The sequence below is a fragment of the Ylistrum balloti genome, unplaced genomic scaffold (genome assembly GCF_031769215.1).
Source record: "Ylistrum balloti isolate Yb309-2 unplaced genomic scaffold, AGI_CSIRO_Ybal_v1 Utg369668, whole genome shotgun sequence".
Classification (NCBI taxonomy): Eukaryota; Metazoa; Mollusca; class Bivalvia; order Pectinida; family Pectinidae; genus Ylistrum; species Ylistrum balloti.
In genome coordinates this window covers 2,309,930-2,325,269 of record NW_026781915.1, presented here as the reverse complement: position 1 = coordinate 2,325,269, position 15,340 = coordinate 2,309,930, and the positions used below count along the sequence as shown (strand labels likewise).

At 36.0% G+C, this 15,340-nt stretch overlaps 1 protein-coding gene across 1 annotated transcript; it reads left to right on the top strand.

The window, feature by feature from the left end:
• The first annotated feature begins 51 nt into the window (after nt 1-51).
• Nucleotides 52-15,340, top strand: LOC132561441 (helicase with zinc finger domain 2-like). The gene is made up of 17 exons (XM_060226172.1): nt 52-648; nt 874-913; nt 1,315-1,409; nt 1,800-2,009; nt 2,191-2,230; nt 2,664-2,782; nt 3,274-3,411; nt 3,573-3,630; nt 4,515-8,196; nt 8,413-8,498; nt 8,778-8,915; nt 9,646-9,783; nt 10,436-11,067; nt 11,914-12,135; nt 12,427-12,577; nt 13,008-13,175; nt 13,543-15,340. The coding sequence occupies exons 1-17, from the start codon at nt 52-54 to the stop codon at nt 13,719-13,721; spliced, it is 6,693 nt and encodes a 2,230-aa protein (XP_060082155.1). The 3' UTR covers nt 13,722-15,340.

The following is a 15,340-nucleotide window of genomic DNA, read 5'->3' as shown; positions in this document are numbered from 1 at the left end:
AACAATCAGTCACGTGAGACTAGGTGATGGCAGTATGTTAGACATCTAACGATGGGAACACATTTATCCAATCAATTCACCGGTTCGTCATTGGAGGAGGAACCGCCCGACCATTTACCACCTGTATCAACAGGGTCGACTACTCAAGTCATCGGAACCACTGAACCAATTCAGCACGATCTGGAGGACGAATCTCAGGACATTACAAAGAACGGTCAAACTGGAGGTCAAATCAGAGGTCAACGTGACAATCTCAAAGAGCAAAAATCTAGTGAAAAGTCAAAAGATGACCTAACTGGATGTGAAATTATCTACCAACGTGACAATAACTTAACAAGAAGAGAAAGTCTGACAAGTTCAGGTCCAGTAAGCATGGAACTCAACTCCACTGACAACGATGTCAGCACGTGCGGACGTTCCACTCCCGAAGACGACATCGAATATGATCTAGAAACTTCGAGGTCGTTTGAGTTGGATGAACTAATTATTGAAGCGAACAATTTGATCACGAATAAAGAACCAGAGAGAGCCAAAAGGATTATCACTGCGATATGTGAGAGACTTCAAAGGTCTTATAAAAATGACGGAGACCGACAATACCTCGACTACAGTCGTTACTATCACGACTGTGCCGATCTGTACCGATTGGTAAGTATTTCAACAGACAAATAAATTTTATATAGTAATATTATATGTTGAATACCCATACGTATGTATTTCACATTCAAATTGATATTTTCATATTTCAAACATTTTTTTTTCATTCTGAATCAGTTGTCATGTAGGTACCTGATGTACGTGTTCCTTGATCAATTTAATTTCAATTTATTATCGATTTTTTAAAATTCTTATCACATTTTAATTTTATTACAGGTAGGTGATCCCAACCATGCTCTGAAGATGTTCTACAGAGGTATGTCGTGTTTGGAGTATCGTGACATCTGGTCTCATGTCTATACTTACCTACGTCGAAAAATGCCGTTTCATACATATATGTTAAAAAGATTTCGGCATTCATGTTAATCACTATATTTGTCAAAATCCTTCATTAATAAATGAGTGAAGAACTGATAAATGTAATCAGCATTATTGATCACATCATTGTCTTCAACATGTACACTCCAAGTCCATCATATTTTAATCTCGCTTGAATCCGAGTCAAATTGTTTCGACGTCATCTACGCATTCAATTAGAATATTTAATGTAATTTAATACACAATGTTCACACATCAGATTTAATTGATCACATGACTCCAGCTGGTTACATACTTAATATTGTATTACGGCCAGCCACAATCATCATTATGTTCCAGGAGTGTTGTACCAGGATGATACCCTGTTTCTGGATCACCTTCAAATATCTACAACACTTTGGAAAGAGACTATGGACTCCGGCGCATCTTTACAGGTATTTTTCTTGTAATCATTCTACAATGTGACATATAATGTGCAGGAAAAAATAATGTCAAATGATTCATTCATGTCACAGCGGCGTAGCTTTTGAAGTTGAAATGTTATTCAAATTTTAAAAGGGTAAAGAAAAGACTACAAGTTTTGTTTTATCATTATTAATGGTGAAATTCTATTATCCATATAAACTATTTAGATTATCCCAAAATTTTATGTAGACATTTTAAAAAATCTGAAAACAAAACCAACCCTACAAAATATATCGGAAACAGTCGCACAAGCTCTGATTCAAAAGACATGTCTCTACAGAAAATTTAATTCATTGATGCTATAAACAGATATTTGTTAGAAGTATTAATTGCAGTTTTGGTGACGTTTGATTTATCAGGAAATCCTGACTATCGCCTATGAGATACAGGTTCTTGCTGACAGCAAGCTAGAACAGTGTTTGGGACGAGCGGTCGTTATCCCGATGTGTGTTTACAATGACCTTTTACTGATCTACAAAACCCTCCAGATGAAGCACGTCTTGTACCCTGGCGTTTCGGAGGGAAAACTGAAGGCATTGCTTCAATGGTTAAAATGCCTCCTTATGGATGTAAGTGATTTCCAGGAACATGTTCAGTTCTGTTGGATTTGTTACCTTATGGCCTTTGAATTTACTTGTTACACCCGTATAACTGAAGCTTTTGCAGAATATTACACGATTAAGGAACTCATATCTTCATGTCTATGCCAATGTGTAAACTACTCAATGTAAACCCTATTTTCTTTTAAAGGGGAAAGTACCACAACAGGTAGCAGGAGTCTGTAAAATAGGTAAGTGAAATTCTTGATAAATGGCTGATGAACCATATACATAGAAATTCATACCCTCTAAAATTTTAAGCAATCTTCGTTTCTTTCTCATATGAATGTGTCTACTTGTAAAGAAATAAAACAGCGGGATAGATATATGTAAACAATGATATTGTTCTAGCTCCAAATTTGCACTGATACACACAAGGAGAATAAAACCATGGTAAGTTTTACGATCTGAAGCATTGTATCATAAAACTTAAACAACGTGAAATATCACTTTAACATAATGTTTGAATGCCTTGTAATTAGCAAAGAAAGTGTCGCAAATTTAATTTGAAAACTGTATTTTTTCCTGGAGAAAAATGGTGTACTTATAACTTAGGAAAACACAAATTCAGTCCCCTGTTAAGTATTCAAAATAACACACTATCAACTGAGCTCTTTCTATCAGTATTAAAGGAGTACCCGGACAACGGTTCGATCCTTGAAATATGGGCCCGAGCCCTACAGCATATGGGGAGGCTTGATCTGGCTCTGAAGAAGACCGAACAAGCACTTCTCTACGTGAAGGTGAGATGATTCGTGATATCTTTTGTATATAGTATACATTAATTTCTTAACATATTCTTAGATCTTAAGCATAAAACAAGTATGCTAATATCCATAGAGATATTTTTTACGAAATTTTAAGTCGTCATAGTGATCTTATTGATAAATATTCTATTTCTTTGTGCGATATGAAGCTGAATGTGTTTGGACTCGATAGTTGGCCTGTTGGTTGCGTTGTTTTTTTTATACCTTGTTCTCATTTCAAATCCTGACATCACTTACTTGGATTTACATTTATGAAGACGCTGCTTCCTCTCGTACTTTTTCAGAAGTCTCCGTGTAAATAATTCTTTTGTTCTTGTGTTTTATTCGGGTTTGCATTATGATTATGTTGACATGTTGGTATTCTTATTTTATCTACTAACATGTTTATTGGATACTGTAATATGCTTCGTATGACAGTATGATACGTGAATAAACGACTTTGTCTAAAATATCCATTGCTTTTTTAGAATCCAAAGCATAGATCAACACTGGAGGCTTTAAAAAGGGATATTACTTCCGCTGAAATGAAACAGATAAGTGCAACAGAGTCAAAGACACCTATCAGAGCGTGGTTAGAAGGAAGCAATTTCATGGAACCTTACAGGGTGAGTTTCATATTTGTTGTAAATCAGTAATATTAAGACGTAATATTCGTTCTTGTGTGAACGGAATCTAGCTTAGAAAACAACATGCATATAGAAAAAGATAACAGCAATATTCCTTATTCTTCCTTTTAAAATCATTCGGTTTTCTCTATATCTTATAGAACAGTCCACGTGTCGAGGAATTAAAGGAAAAACATGTTAAGAAACCGCATCGCAGACGTGAGTATTGACTGATCTATTATGACAGACGGGAACATGACTAAGATATCGAGTAGACTCCTCCTGCAAAAGTTAATTCATACGGGGCATACTAACACCAAAATGATTCTTTGATATAAACAAAGTCATGTAAATCTTTCAAAGAAGTGCATCACTTGTAGTTTGAAGAAAAAAATTGTCAATGATCAATTCTATTTCAGCGATTGACAAAGAGCAACATTTTGGAGTTATTTACATACTTGTCTATCACGGAATCATTGTCGTTATAAGAACTAGATATCTAACGTTTCACTATCATCATCATTGTCATTATAAGAACAAGATATCTAACGTTTCACTATCATCATCATTGTCATTATAAGAACAAGATATCTAACGCATCATTGTCGTTATAAGAACAAGATATCTAACGTTTCACTATCATCATCATTGTCGTTATAAGAACAAGATATCTAACGTTTCACTATCATCATCATTGTCGTTATAAGAACAAAATATCTAACGCATCACTATCATCATACAGAAAAAAAACTCTTCAGGCTAAAATGAGGCACCGACATCGTAGTTATCAGGGTTCAAAAAGTAATACATTTTTCATTTTTGTTCTTTATCGGAAAAATCGATGACCATTTTTACAGTTTTTAAGATTTCAGACTTATCTTCAAAGTTAATCCTAAGCATTGCAGATGTTTTAAAACAGGCTTTGCATATGATTACATACGATGTACTGATGCGTTCTATTCTGTTTCATATTTTATGTTTTCCCTTCTGACTCCACTGTCATGTTACAATATTTTTAGAGCATTTCTATATTACATTATTTACGTGCATTTACTTGATTGTTTTACAATGACAATCAAATTAATCATATTTCCTAATTTCAGCCAAAGCTAGGCGGTTTAGCATGCACTCTCCAAATTGGACCGAAACGGAGAGACAGCAGGAAACCGCACGTTCGAAGTCAGCGTCGCCTTATGGTGATGGTCATATTAAGAAGAAGCGACGACGGCGTAATACAGCAGGGTCCGATATCTCGTCTACTGGGAATGGAAAATTCATAGCAAGTGATTTGATGGATGACAAAGAATACACCGCGAGTTTAGAAGACGGCGACGACCACTCAATAGAAAGCGATGAGGAATTCAGCGTTTCCGAAATGCTGAGATCGAGCATATTTGATCTGGAGTTGGGGAAAGCAGACGAAAGTGACTCCTCCGACGCAGATGAAATAAGAAATGCTTACATGGAAACGATGTTTGATCAAAGTGTTGATGTCGACACAGAAAGCGCAGAGGAGGGCATAAGAGAAGATGATCAGCACTTGATTATACATGGAGCAGATCTCTCTCCTAGGTTTGTAGACAGTTGTGGTTTTGATGACAAAAGAAACTACTACACCAATAGCCTGTCGATGAACGAGCTAAATTCCTTAACAAGAAAACACCCAGACCGTTTCAAGAAATGTATTCTCAAGATAGAATCAGCTCATAAGGCGACGTGTGAGTTATTACAACCGGAAGGTGATCTGAAGGAAATAGAGATCAGTGGCAGATCTAAAAGCGGGAAAAACTTCATGGATGATGAAGTAGTGGTAGAGATTCTAAGCAATGATATCAAACAGTCTGATGTTATTCCTCGCTTAAACAAAACTCTGAAGACCTCTGAAAAACAAAAGACATATGGAAAAGTTGTTGGTAGATTAAATCGAAACCGATTTCGAGATATAGAACATCCTGTTTTTGTCTGTGGACTGGATGAACTTGAATACCATTTGATGCGACCGCTCGATAAAACTGTACCAAAGTTACATATATTCAACAGGCATGTTACTAACGGTTTCCAGGTCGAGATTTACGACTATGACTCAAGTTCTTGTGAATTGAAATACAACAAAGTCGTTAACATTAAACCTGCTTTAAAACATAGTTACGTATTTCTGGTTGTATTCATACGCTGGGATGCAGTTTATCCTCTTGGAGCAGTGATCAAAGTTATGCGGTCTGATGGTGGAATAAACAGTGGCTTGAAAATCCTCGAGCTCCAGCATCAAGTGCCAACTAACTACAACTATGATACAGTCCAAAGTGTTCAAAGCATCATATGCAGAATGCCAGAAGAACCTGCTCCAGATCTGACAGAAGGCAGAGTTGACCTTTCGGAAACATTATCTGTTTTTACTATTGATCCGAAGAACTCCAAAGACCTTGATGATGGACTGAGCATCCGAAAGCTTCCGGACACTACAATAGAGGTCGGAGTTCACATAGCAGATGTAACCAGTTTTGTTCAGAAAGGAAAAGCTGTTGACGAAGAGGCAAGAATAAGGGCTACGACATTCTACCCAGGGCAAGGTAGACAAGCTTACCATATGTTGCCTGCACCACTGAGCCAAAATCTTTGCAGCTTACTCCCAAACAAAAAGAGGCTCGCTTTGTCTGTATTTTTGTACTTCAAAGATGACGGACATTTACACCATCACAACATTGAAAAGACCGTAGTCAAATCGAAAAGACAATTTAGCTATCAGGAAGTACAAGACATAATCCTCGAGCAAACGGAAGAAGAAATGGTACTGCGTGCTGATATCATTGCTTTGTTCCAAATTGCAAAAAATTGTCGAAGGAGAAGACTTGGAGACGCCATGCATTCACTCCCAACAGAGGTGGACTTGCTTAATGGTAGAGAATATGAATCTTTATTCGACACTTTAGAAGCACATTACTTAGTTGAGGAATTTATGATATTAGCAAACACCGCTGCTGCGACATTTGTGTGCTCTAGCAGCTTGAGAAACTGTGCTCTTTTGAGGTGCCAAGATGCTCCACCAAATGACAAAGTTAATAAGTGGTTGTCCGATTATCCAAGAATCGCCGACATTATTCTGAAACTGCAGAACATGAAGCCAACTTCACAAAGACAACTGAAAATATCAAACGCACCGAAAGCGAGGTATCGAGTTGTGATCGAACTTCAAAAATGGATTTGGTCTTGCTTGGAACAAAATGTCAAAGACGGAAATTATAGGGATGCATGGAAACTGATCGGAAGTGACGAATTTCATCCTGAACAGGCTGTTGCATGGAATGAATGGATTTGTTTCCAAGAACATGCAGAGTACAGATGTCTCGGTTCCGTAAATAACCGTAAAGAAAGATGTCATTTCACATTAAATATTTCACCATACGCACATTTTACGTCACCGATCCGGCGATATGCAGATATTGTGACACATCGTCTTGTCCATGCTGTCCTGAACAAGCAAAATGCACCCTACACAAAGGAAGAAATTGACGATATATGCTACCATATCAATGAGGTTTCAAAAAGAGCAAAGAAATACGAGAAGCAGTGTAAGGCTTTACATTTCGGTCATGTCCTGAGACATAACCCTGTTATGTTCAACGGCCTCATTGAATCAGTTTCTGATAAAAGCATCCAGCTCCTAATCCCAGGGATGCGAGGTCTACCACTTGCATGTAGAGAAGTCCCACTCAACCTTCTTAATGTGTCACGTAAACCAAAAGTACAAGAAGACCGAGATGATGATCGACCTTTCGACATATTAACCTTAGCCTGGCAAAAGAGACTGTACTCTCACAGAGGCTATGCTCCCTCAACTAGAGGTCTTGCCGAGCTCCGAGTTGATCCACATCAGAAGGCCGTCTTTCAACAATATAAACGTTGGATGGATGTTCTGAAAGCTTTGTTTAGTCATAACACTACATCGCTAAAGAAGATTTTTTCAGAAAATGCAGATTATCAAGAAGGCGATCAACTGAGATCATATGTTCCAGCTTGTACATCAACTGTCTCAGACGTTAGCTCTGAGGTCAGGCAAGGGGCCATTACAAAGCATTTTTGTGAGTTCAGTATGTCTTTCAATCATGCACAAATTCTGTCACTGCAAATAGGCGCAGAACCACAGAAGGGGGTGCTCGTACCAATACCCCAAATATTGGATCTTACAAATAATTTCAAGCTATGCTTGCAGCACCCGAGTGACCCTGTCAAATACTTGGCCAAATATGCGACGACAAAAGCGCATCCTCAAAACTATAGGTCTGTAGCCGAATATCTCGAAGTATGGCTGTCGTTGGTACGTATGGAAGCTGCTACTATGGCGGGCCACGATGACTCAGTCAACGTCAATGACCTCCCTGTAAAATTGAATGAAACGGATGGAACATTTTCCATGACCATAGAATTCTGTGAAGAAAGAAACATTGAGTTCAGCAGCATGTCAATGGATTTCATTCTGCACGGAAACGAAGATGAGGACAAGAAGGACGAAGACAAGTACGTTCCTAGTTCCGACTACCTTTGTCTGAAGTGCTGTTATGATGTCGATGAAATTACATACAGAAGTTTGAAAGGATCTCCAGGAGGAAAACGAATATGGCTAGCGCACGGTCAAGTGGATAAAATAAAGAAAATGAAGAAGAAAGGAAGAATTGAAGTACACTTTTTGCTTCATCCTTCGAGCCAGATCCTACCTCCGCAGCTTCTCCATTCCGAAAAGAAACCCAGATGTAGTGTTGAGATCATGGCTAAACCAGAATCTAACAGGTATGTTGAACCCTATGGATTCTGACATTTTTTTTATTTTAACGGGGCTTCATTATAAAAGACAGATATTTCAAATCAATTATCTTCATCTGATATTACGTAACAATGTATAACCGACTTTTGCAAGATATCAAAATAAGATTAATATATACTTACCTGAGTAATAGCTAAATGTTATGATATTGAAATATAACCTCATTTATATTACATTTTTAGGAGAACTGAGGCAGCATTGCTATGCTTGGATAAGGCAAACGGTTTGGCACAAGCAATTGCTTTGGGGAAAAAAATTCCAGCTTTAGGTTTGTATCATATAGATCAGACTTCGTTAAATGTCAACTTGTTTCATCCAATAATCAATATTCTATATATTCGTTTGGACACACGTTTGTGTTTGAGTTATACATATTTTGTATTTTGATTAAAAACGTTTCAACTAACCGCTTTCGTTAATAGAAAATTGAATAAGATAACGGAAAATGTAAGTTCTGAACTCAAGTTTTATTCCACAATGTATTGTTACAAATATTTTACTGTTTGACTATCATATTTTGTATTTATCACTACATTTTTATTTTTAGACAAAAATCACTTGGCGTTAGCAAGAAGAATGGAGTTAGAGGTGGACGTGGTTGGACTAGCACGAAACAACTCCAAACAGTACGCGGCTATACAAAAAGCCTTGACCAATAGATTTACGCTCATTCAAGGTCCACCAGGTATTACATTTGTGTCATTGTTTCCAAATCTCATGTAAGAAAGCACGTATATTTGATTACTCTTGAACTCGCCTCTTTGAAGAAAAGGAAAGAAAGACTAACAATGTCTAGCCGGTCTAGAGGGTCTCTAGTTGAGTAAAAGTATTTTTGGGGCAAAATCTGTTGTTGACAGGTTTTTTACAATGAACTTTTTGTGTATGATACAATGTTATAAAGATTTTGTTTCAAGTATGGAAAAACATGAGTACATACTTTTTACATAACACATAGGTACTTATATTTGGAAGTAGGACTCTTGTAAGGCTTATAATTCCCTGCCAAGAGACTGACTAATTGATTTCTGGTAACGAAGAAAAACTTCAAGTGATTAAACATCGATGTTTTATTAATAGAGTGTAAACGAATGCCAAACTATATCTATTTCATTTGTAATTGACAAACAGTTCTGAAGCGATCTATGTTTTTCTGCAACAGCTTGTTACTCATTCATTATCATTAATATATATAGATATTGTTTATAATTTCTTTCTGATAAAATATTGATTCCATTGATTCAGGAATATAACACATAAATGCGTTTGTACTGCTTTTGGAAAATTAACGCGGAGCAAAGGTAACCGTTAAAGCACGCACAAGTCTTTTACATCAAACATTTCATTAACACACTGCAATCACAATTACATAACGGGACTATTTCTAATTATTGTACAAATATACTATTTTATTTCAGGTACAGGGAAAACTTTCACTGGGATCAAACTTTTGTATCTGTTTACGAAACTAAACAGAGTTTGGCATCAAGAAGGCAATCCACTTAAACAGGTGGTCTTTTGTGGTCCGTCGAACAAGTCCGTTGACCTTGTTGCAAGTAGGTACATTTCACTGGCAGCTTACTGGCTTTGAACATATATTCTTATAAAAGGTAAATGAAGGGCAATAATGTTTTAATTGTTCACGTAAAATTCATATCATGGAAACAAATATCGCTCCAAACGTTGCTAAACATATTTTGAAGCTAAGCTACTTCAACTGAACAACAGAATTTATTTAACAACCCGATTATTTCAATACTTTATGCATGATTAATCATACTTTTGTATGAAATTGGGATGTCCATACGTTCTGGAAATATCCCTGACAGTATATAACCTTTGGAGTATACCGAGTTAAGAATTACGTCCGACTCATGAAATGGCTAAGGTACACATCGTTGTTCCTAAATATCTCTCCATAATAATTTGATTTCCGGTTGGAAAGATTCAGGTCAAGGTCTGAAGTCATAGCCTTAGAACACATTTCATTTCAAGACATTATCAGTTTCCGCTCATGAACTCCGAGCTGATTGAACTAAAATTGGACGTTGAGGTTGGATTAAGAGAAAATGGATGTCCAGTTCTTTGGTTTCGATCAACTTGTGGTTCAGATTATGACAATTTCCGACCATTTCTCAGAGCTGGTATGGGATCTTATTCTTTGTTTTATATAGAGAGTTTATCGTACTTGTTTCGTTTGATTTGCAGGGTGGACTAGGAAAAAACTTGGTGAATTAGCACCAAGAATGATCAGAATGTATGGTTCTTCTCATGAATGTATGGACTTCCCTATTCCGGGGAATCTATGGTCTGCGAAATCACGTAGAGCTGAAAACATGCCAGCTAAAGATCTTCAAGACATCGCTTTACATCGTCTGATCCGACAAGAAGGGAAGCCTCACGCCGATGAAATATCAGTCTTTGACAAATATTTCCAGCGATTCCGAGATTGTCCGTCCTTAGGAGACACTGATGAAGCAAATGAGTTTAAGGAGAAACTTAAAGAGTACAAGTCTCTCTTAAGTAAGGCAGGACAGGAAGAACTTCAACACTATGATGTCATTTTCTGTACAACTGCTATTACTACTAACCCAAAATTCATCCGCGGTACAAAAAACAAAATTTTTCAGTGTATCATTGACGAAAGCGGAATGTGCACTGAACCAGAAACTCTTGCTACGATTATCTCTACAAAAGCTGAGCAGGTAGTTCTGATCGGAGACCACAAACAACTCAGACCTGTAGTCATGTGTCAGCACGCTGCAAATCTCGGACTAGAGAAATCCCTCTTCGAAAGATTTTCTGAAAAGGCAATATTTTTGTCAACGCAATATCGAATGGTAAGGTCTTCGTTGTTTACACTGTTAATTGAAACCATAATTATATTATGATTTGATATATATAGGATATCTAATAGCGTCCTCTGCAATCAATAAATTTCACAAGTGTGTCTAATATTTTAGTATCCTTCACGGGTGCACAGAAACAAAAATATAGATACACGATTAAAATATATTTGTTATTACTGAAAACACTATTAAATGTTTCATTTATTATATTTCACAAGCCAAATAGCCAGTGTCGACACGAAAAGAGAATTCAATGTGAATTTATTTTTATATCCACAAAGTTTTTACTTTACTTATCCATGTCACTAACAGACATGTGCTGTAAAACGTTCAGAAATAGTTTAATCTGTGACAGTTAAGAGGCTAAAAATTGCGTGAATCCTCTTGAAATGTCTAGCTCCATTTTCAAGACGTTTGGTTGGGTTTTCGGTTTGACCTCTGATAAGGCATTTGAGTCGTGTTACTTTATAACAACCCTTTAAGGTTTCTGGTTTTTCTCTTTACTGGGATTTATGATTTGTCAATTTTCTAAAATGATTTTTGTTCTCTTTTCATTGGTCTGTAAAATGTTATTTTTGGACGAGTGAAAAATAACTCTTTAATCAATAAGATTTTTCTCTATATTTCACTGGCAAACATGTAAGAAAATATTATGTAAAAAATTTTATCAAAAATGTATTATTTATGAAACATCAACACGATAAAGTGTTTTGGCAGTTAATCAACGATAACTCCATTACACAGTAAGTCATTTTTACTTACAAGATTTACAGTGCATTACTAATTTGATTATCTCTCTACAAGTAAATAATCCATCTATTCATCAATGTATTTCAGCATCCGCGGATATGCGATTTTGTGTCGTCACAGTTTTATGACAACAAACTTGAAACTGCTCCTTCACGTGTGTGGAAGGAGGACAACCCCCTCAGTATCTGGAAATACAGTGAGGTACCGCATATATTCTGCCATGTGGAAGGAGAAGAAGAATATTTAACTGTATCAACAGAGGAGGGAAACGAACAGTCTTGTAGTAATAAGGCAGAGATTGAAAAAGTGGTGAGTGTGGAGTTATTTGCCCGTTCTGTTATACCGTGTTTTGGTTATCCATATCGTGTATTATCTTAATAACATATAGAGGATAATACTTTTATCATTAAAGTACAACGTACAGGTAATAACATGCTCATATTCGGAAGTGAGATATGATATGAGAAATGCAGGCTAAGTCGGCCTCTTTTTTTCACAGGACAATATTCATTCTAAATTGATGTGGAAGTATTTATGTTGCAAGTGTCACAAGTTTTCCAATTACCATAAAGATATATAATTGTTTCGCCTCCCTTGCAGTTGGAGGTCTTTCGACGTCTGGTCAAAACAGTGGATCCTCGGTACATCAACATCATATCTCAGTACAACGCACAGTGTCACGCCATAAAGGAAGGCTTATTACAAGCAGGGTATATCAACTGTAATGTACACACTGTCGTGTCAAGTCAAGGTACATGCTTTTCTATCCACTAGTCTTTGATATACTTCTAGTAACAGTATGTAGTGAATACTGGTTTTTAAAGGACTTCTCATTCTGTCTCAGATTCGATAAAATTTTAGAAAAAATATGAATAAATGGGAGATCTATATTAATATCATTGGGGAAAAAAACTACAGAGAAACTATGAGCATGTGTTGTGGAATAGTTGACGTATTTAATGGAACTTGCTATGTTAATTTGATAAATCAATGTAAACCTTTCGAAGCGACCCAAAGTATTCAGGACGAAACACTGACGTTTTGACATATTTCAATATCAGGTATATGAAAGTATTTTTTTCAATAATCTTCTCAAATTTCGTTCTTGAAAGAATTACTTAACTAATACTGTAAGTTTTTTTTTTCTCTTTTCATTTTTATCTTTCTGCTTCAATTCGCAGGTGGAGAATGGGACTACGTCATATTCACTACTGCAAGATCGCTACCGCATTACAAAATCGAAGATACACCTACTCTTGGTTGGTGTAAACAGAATCTTGGCTTCATCACTGATGAACACCAGATAAATGTAGCTTTGTCGAGAGCTCGCAAAGGCCTCATCATCATTGGTAGGTACAGCTCTGTGTCTCTGTATCATATTCAGTAGAAATTGATCGGCGGATGAATATACAAAATTTGATATCCTGTACTTTGTTATTGGATATCTGCACTGAAAAATAAGTAAACTAAGGATGGTGACATTAATATAATGAATATTTAAACATTTAGAAAGGAAATTAAACAGAAAAAATAATATATCATAAAAATAATATTTTGTTAATTAAGCCAACGAGAATATGCAAAATAAAAACATAAGCAATACATTTTTTTTTTCGATCTAAGGAGGAACTCACTCTGATCAACCTTTGACCGACTGTTATCGTCGGTTTAATTCAGCGCATTAAATACATGTTTATATGAATGATACATTTACAGGAAACAAAAACCTGTTGAAATGTGACAAAGTTTGGAAAAGGCTACTTGACCACTATGCAAAAAGAGGATGTGTTGTTGACGCCGGGGAATATCCACCTCGCCAAAAGAAGAGGAAAGCTGGCAAAAAAGCTTCACGTCAGACCTCTGTAGAGTTCTATAACGGCACTGACTTAGCCTGAGCACATCTATGGTTCTATGTCTACTAAAACGAATAAGCTCTGAGGCCGGAAAAAACATGCCAGTATCACCATTGTACAGATGTCATATATTTGGCTCTACTAACTTTTTCATTCTTTATATTCCTTTCTGATGTGTTTCGAAGGACAACTTAATACATGATACAGAAGATGTACGATTATAAATCTAAAAGATGATCAATTACGTCATATTGTTTGCAATATTCTTTTTCATTCATTAGAATAATAAATTTTGTTGAAATTTTGCTTGAATGATATCATCACATGCTACTAAATATGTATGTACCACTTCATAATATGTTTAACTTTGATAATCATATTCACATATTCGCTGATACATTGAGGGCATGCGATATGTTAATGCTTTATAAGTGTATGAAATGTAAACAACTCGGTTCTGGTGCAGGCAACATTGAATAATAGTGAGTGATGCCTGCACTCATTGACCATTCAGTGTGGTATGTTACTGGAAGAAAAGTTCTACTGGAAGTGTTCTGGATTTAGGTTATAATGAAAGGCCGGTGTATGATACTAGAAGAGTGGGTAATAGTGAAGGGCCACTGTGTAATACTAGAAAATAATTTCTACTGGAAGTGTTCTGGATTTAGGTTATAATGAAAGGCCGGTGTATGATACTAGAAGATGAGTTCTTCAGGATCTATTCTGGGTGCGGGTAAAAGTGAAAGGTTACTGTGTGATACTAGAAAATAATTTCTACAGATCTGTTCTGGGTGCGGATAAATTTGTGATACTAGAGGTTTTGGTCAGAGAGTATATTTGAGTAATGAAATTTCACATTGTATACTCCACCACGACGCTAGATATTGTGCTTTAGGAGAATGATTTATATGTTCTCTAACAGAATCGATTTTATATGATATCATTAGGTAGCATTTTACGTGCATGAAATTGTATGATTTTCACTGAAATGAACATTCCGTTTGTATTTGTCTTCACTATAAATATTACATACACGTTAAACATGTACTATGGTAATATGACTATGTTAAACATGTACTACGGTTATATGACTATGTTAAACATGTACTACGGTTATATGACTGGTAAACATGTACTTCGGTTATATGACATATTATTAGCTGTATATACATTTTAAACTAGGGGACAAAAGCAGTATTAAATCATGCGTAGCGCTGTTTTGAGTGCAGCTAACATCGTTAACATATTGAACTAGTCAATCAAAATAGGAATGTAATGTTGTTAGTTTTGTAGTATTTCATGATCGATGTTCCCTGAACTCGTAATCACGTCTTATCTGATAATAGCGTTATATATGATATATGTTGCCCTTTGTATAAAATTAAGTCGTGCATATTAGATGATCATAAATGTCTATTTAAACATGTATAATTCACAAAAAAAATAGTTGATGTACTTACATACTTCTATTTATGTTGATTACACGTAATCTCCGTCCACATTTTGTACCTAACTCAACACAATCATTTGTATCAATTTGTAGCGAACTAATTGTTCTGTTGTTTTATATCTCGAATGCTTCTTTAATATCTCGAATGCTTCTTTAATATCTCGAATGATTGTTTTATATCTCGAATGATTGTTTTACTTTTTTGACGAGA

Bases quoted from the DNA above. Each gene is read 5' to 3' on its own strand.
- LOC132561441 (XM_060226172.1), top strand. From the start codon at position 52: ATGGGAACACATTTATCCAATCAATTCACCGGTTCGTCATTGGAGGAG. The intron at 11,068-11,913 runs GTAAGGTCTTCG...AATGTATTTCAG, and splicing joins TGTCAACGCAATATCGAATG to CATCCGCGGATATGCGATTT. The intron at 12,136-12,426 runs GTGAGTGTGGAG...CCTCCCTTGCAG, and splicing joins AGGCAGAGATTGAAAAAGTG to TTGGAGGTCTTTCGACGTCT.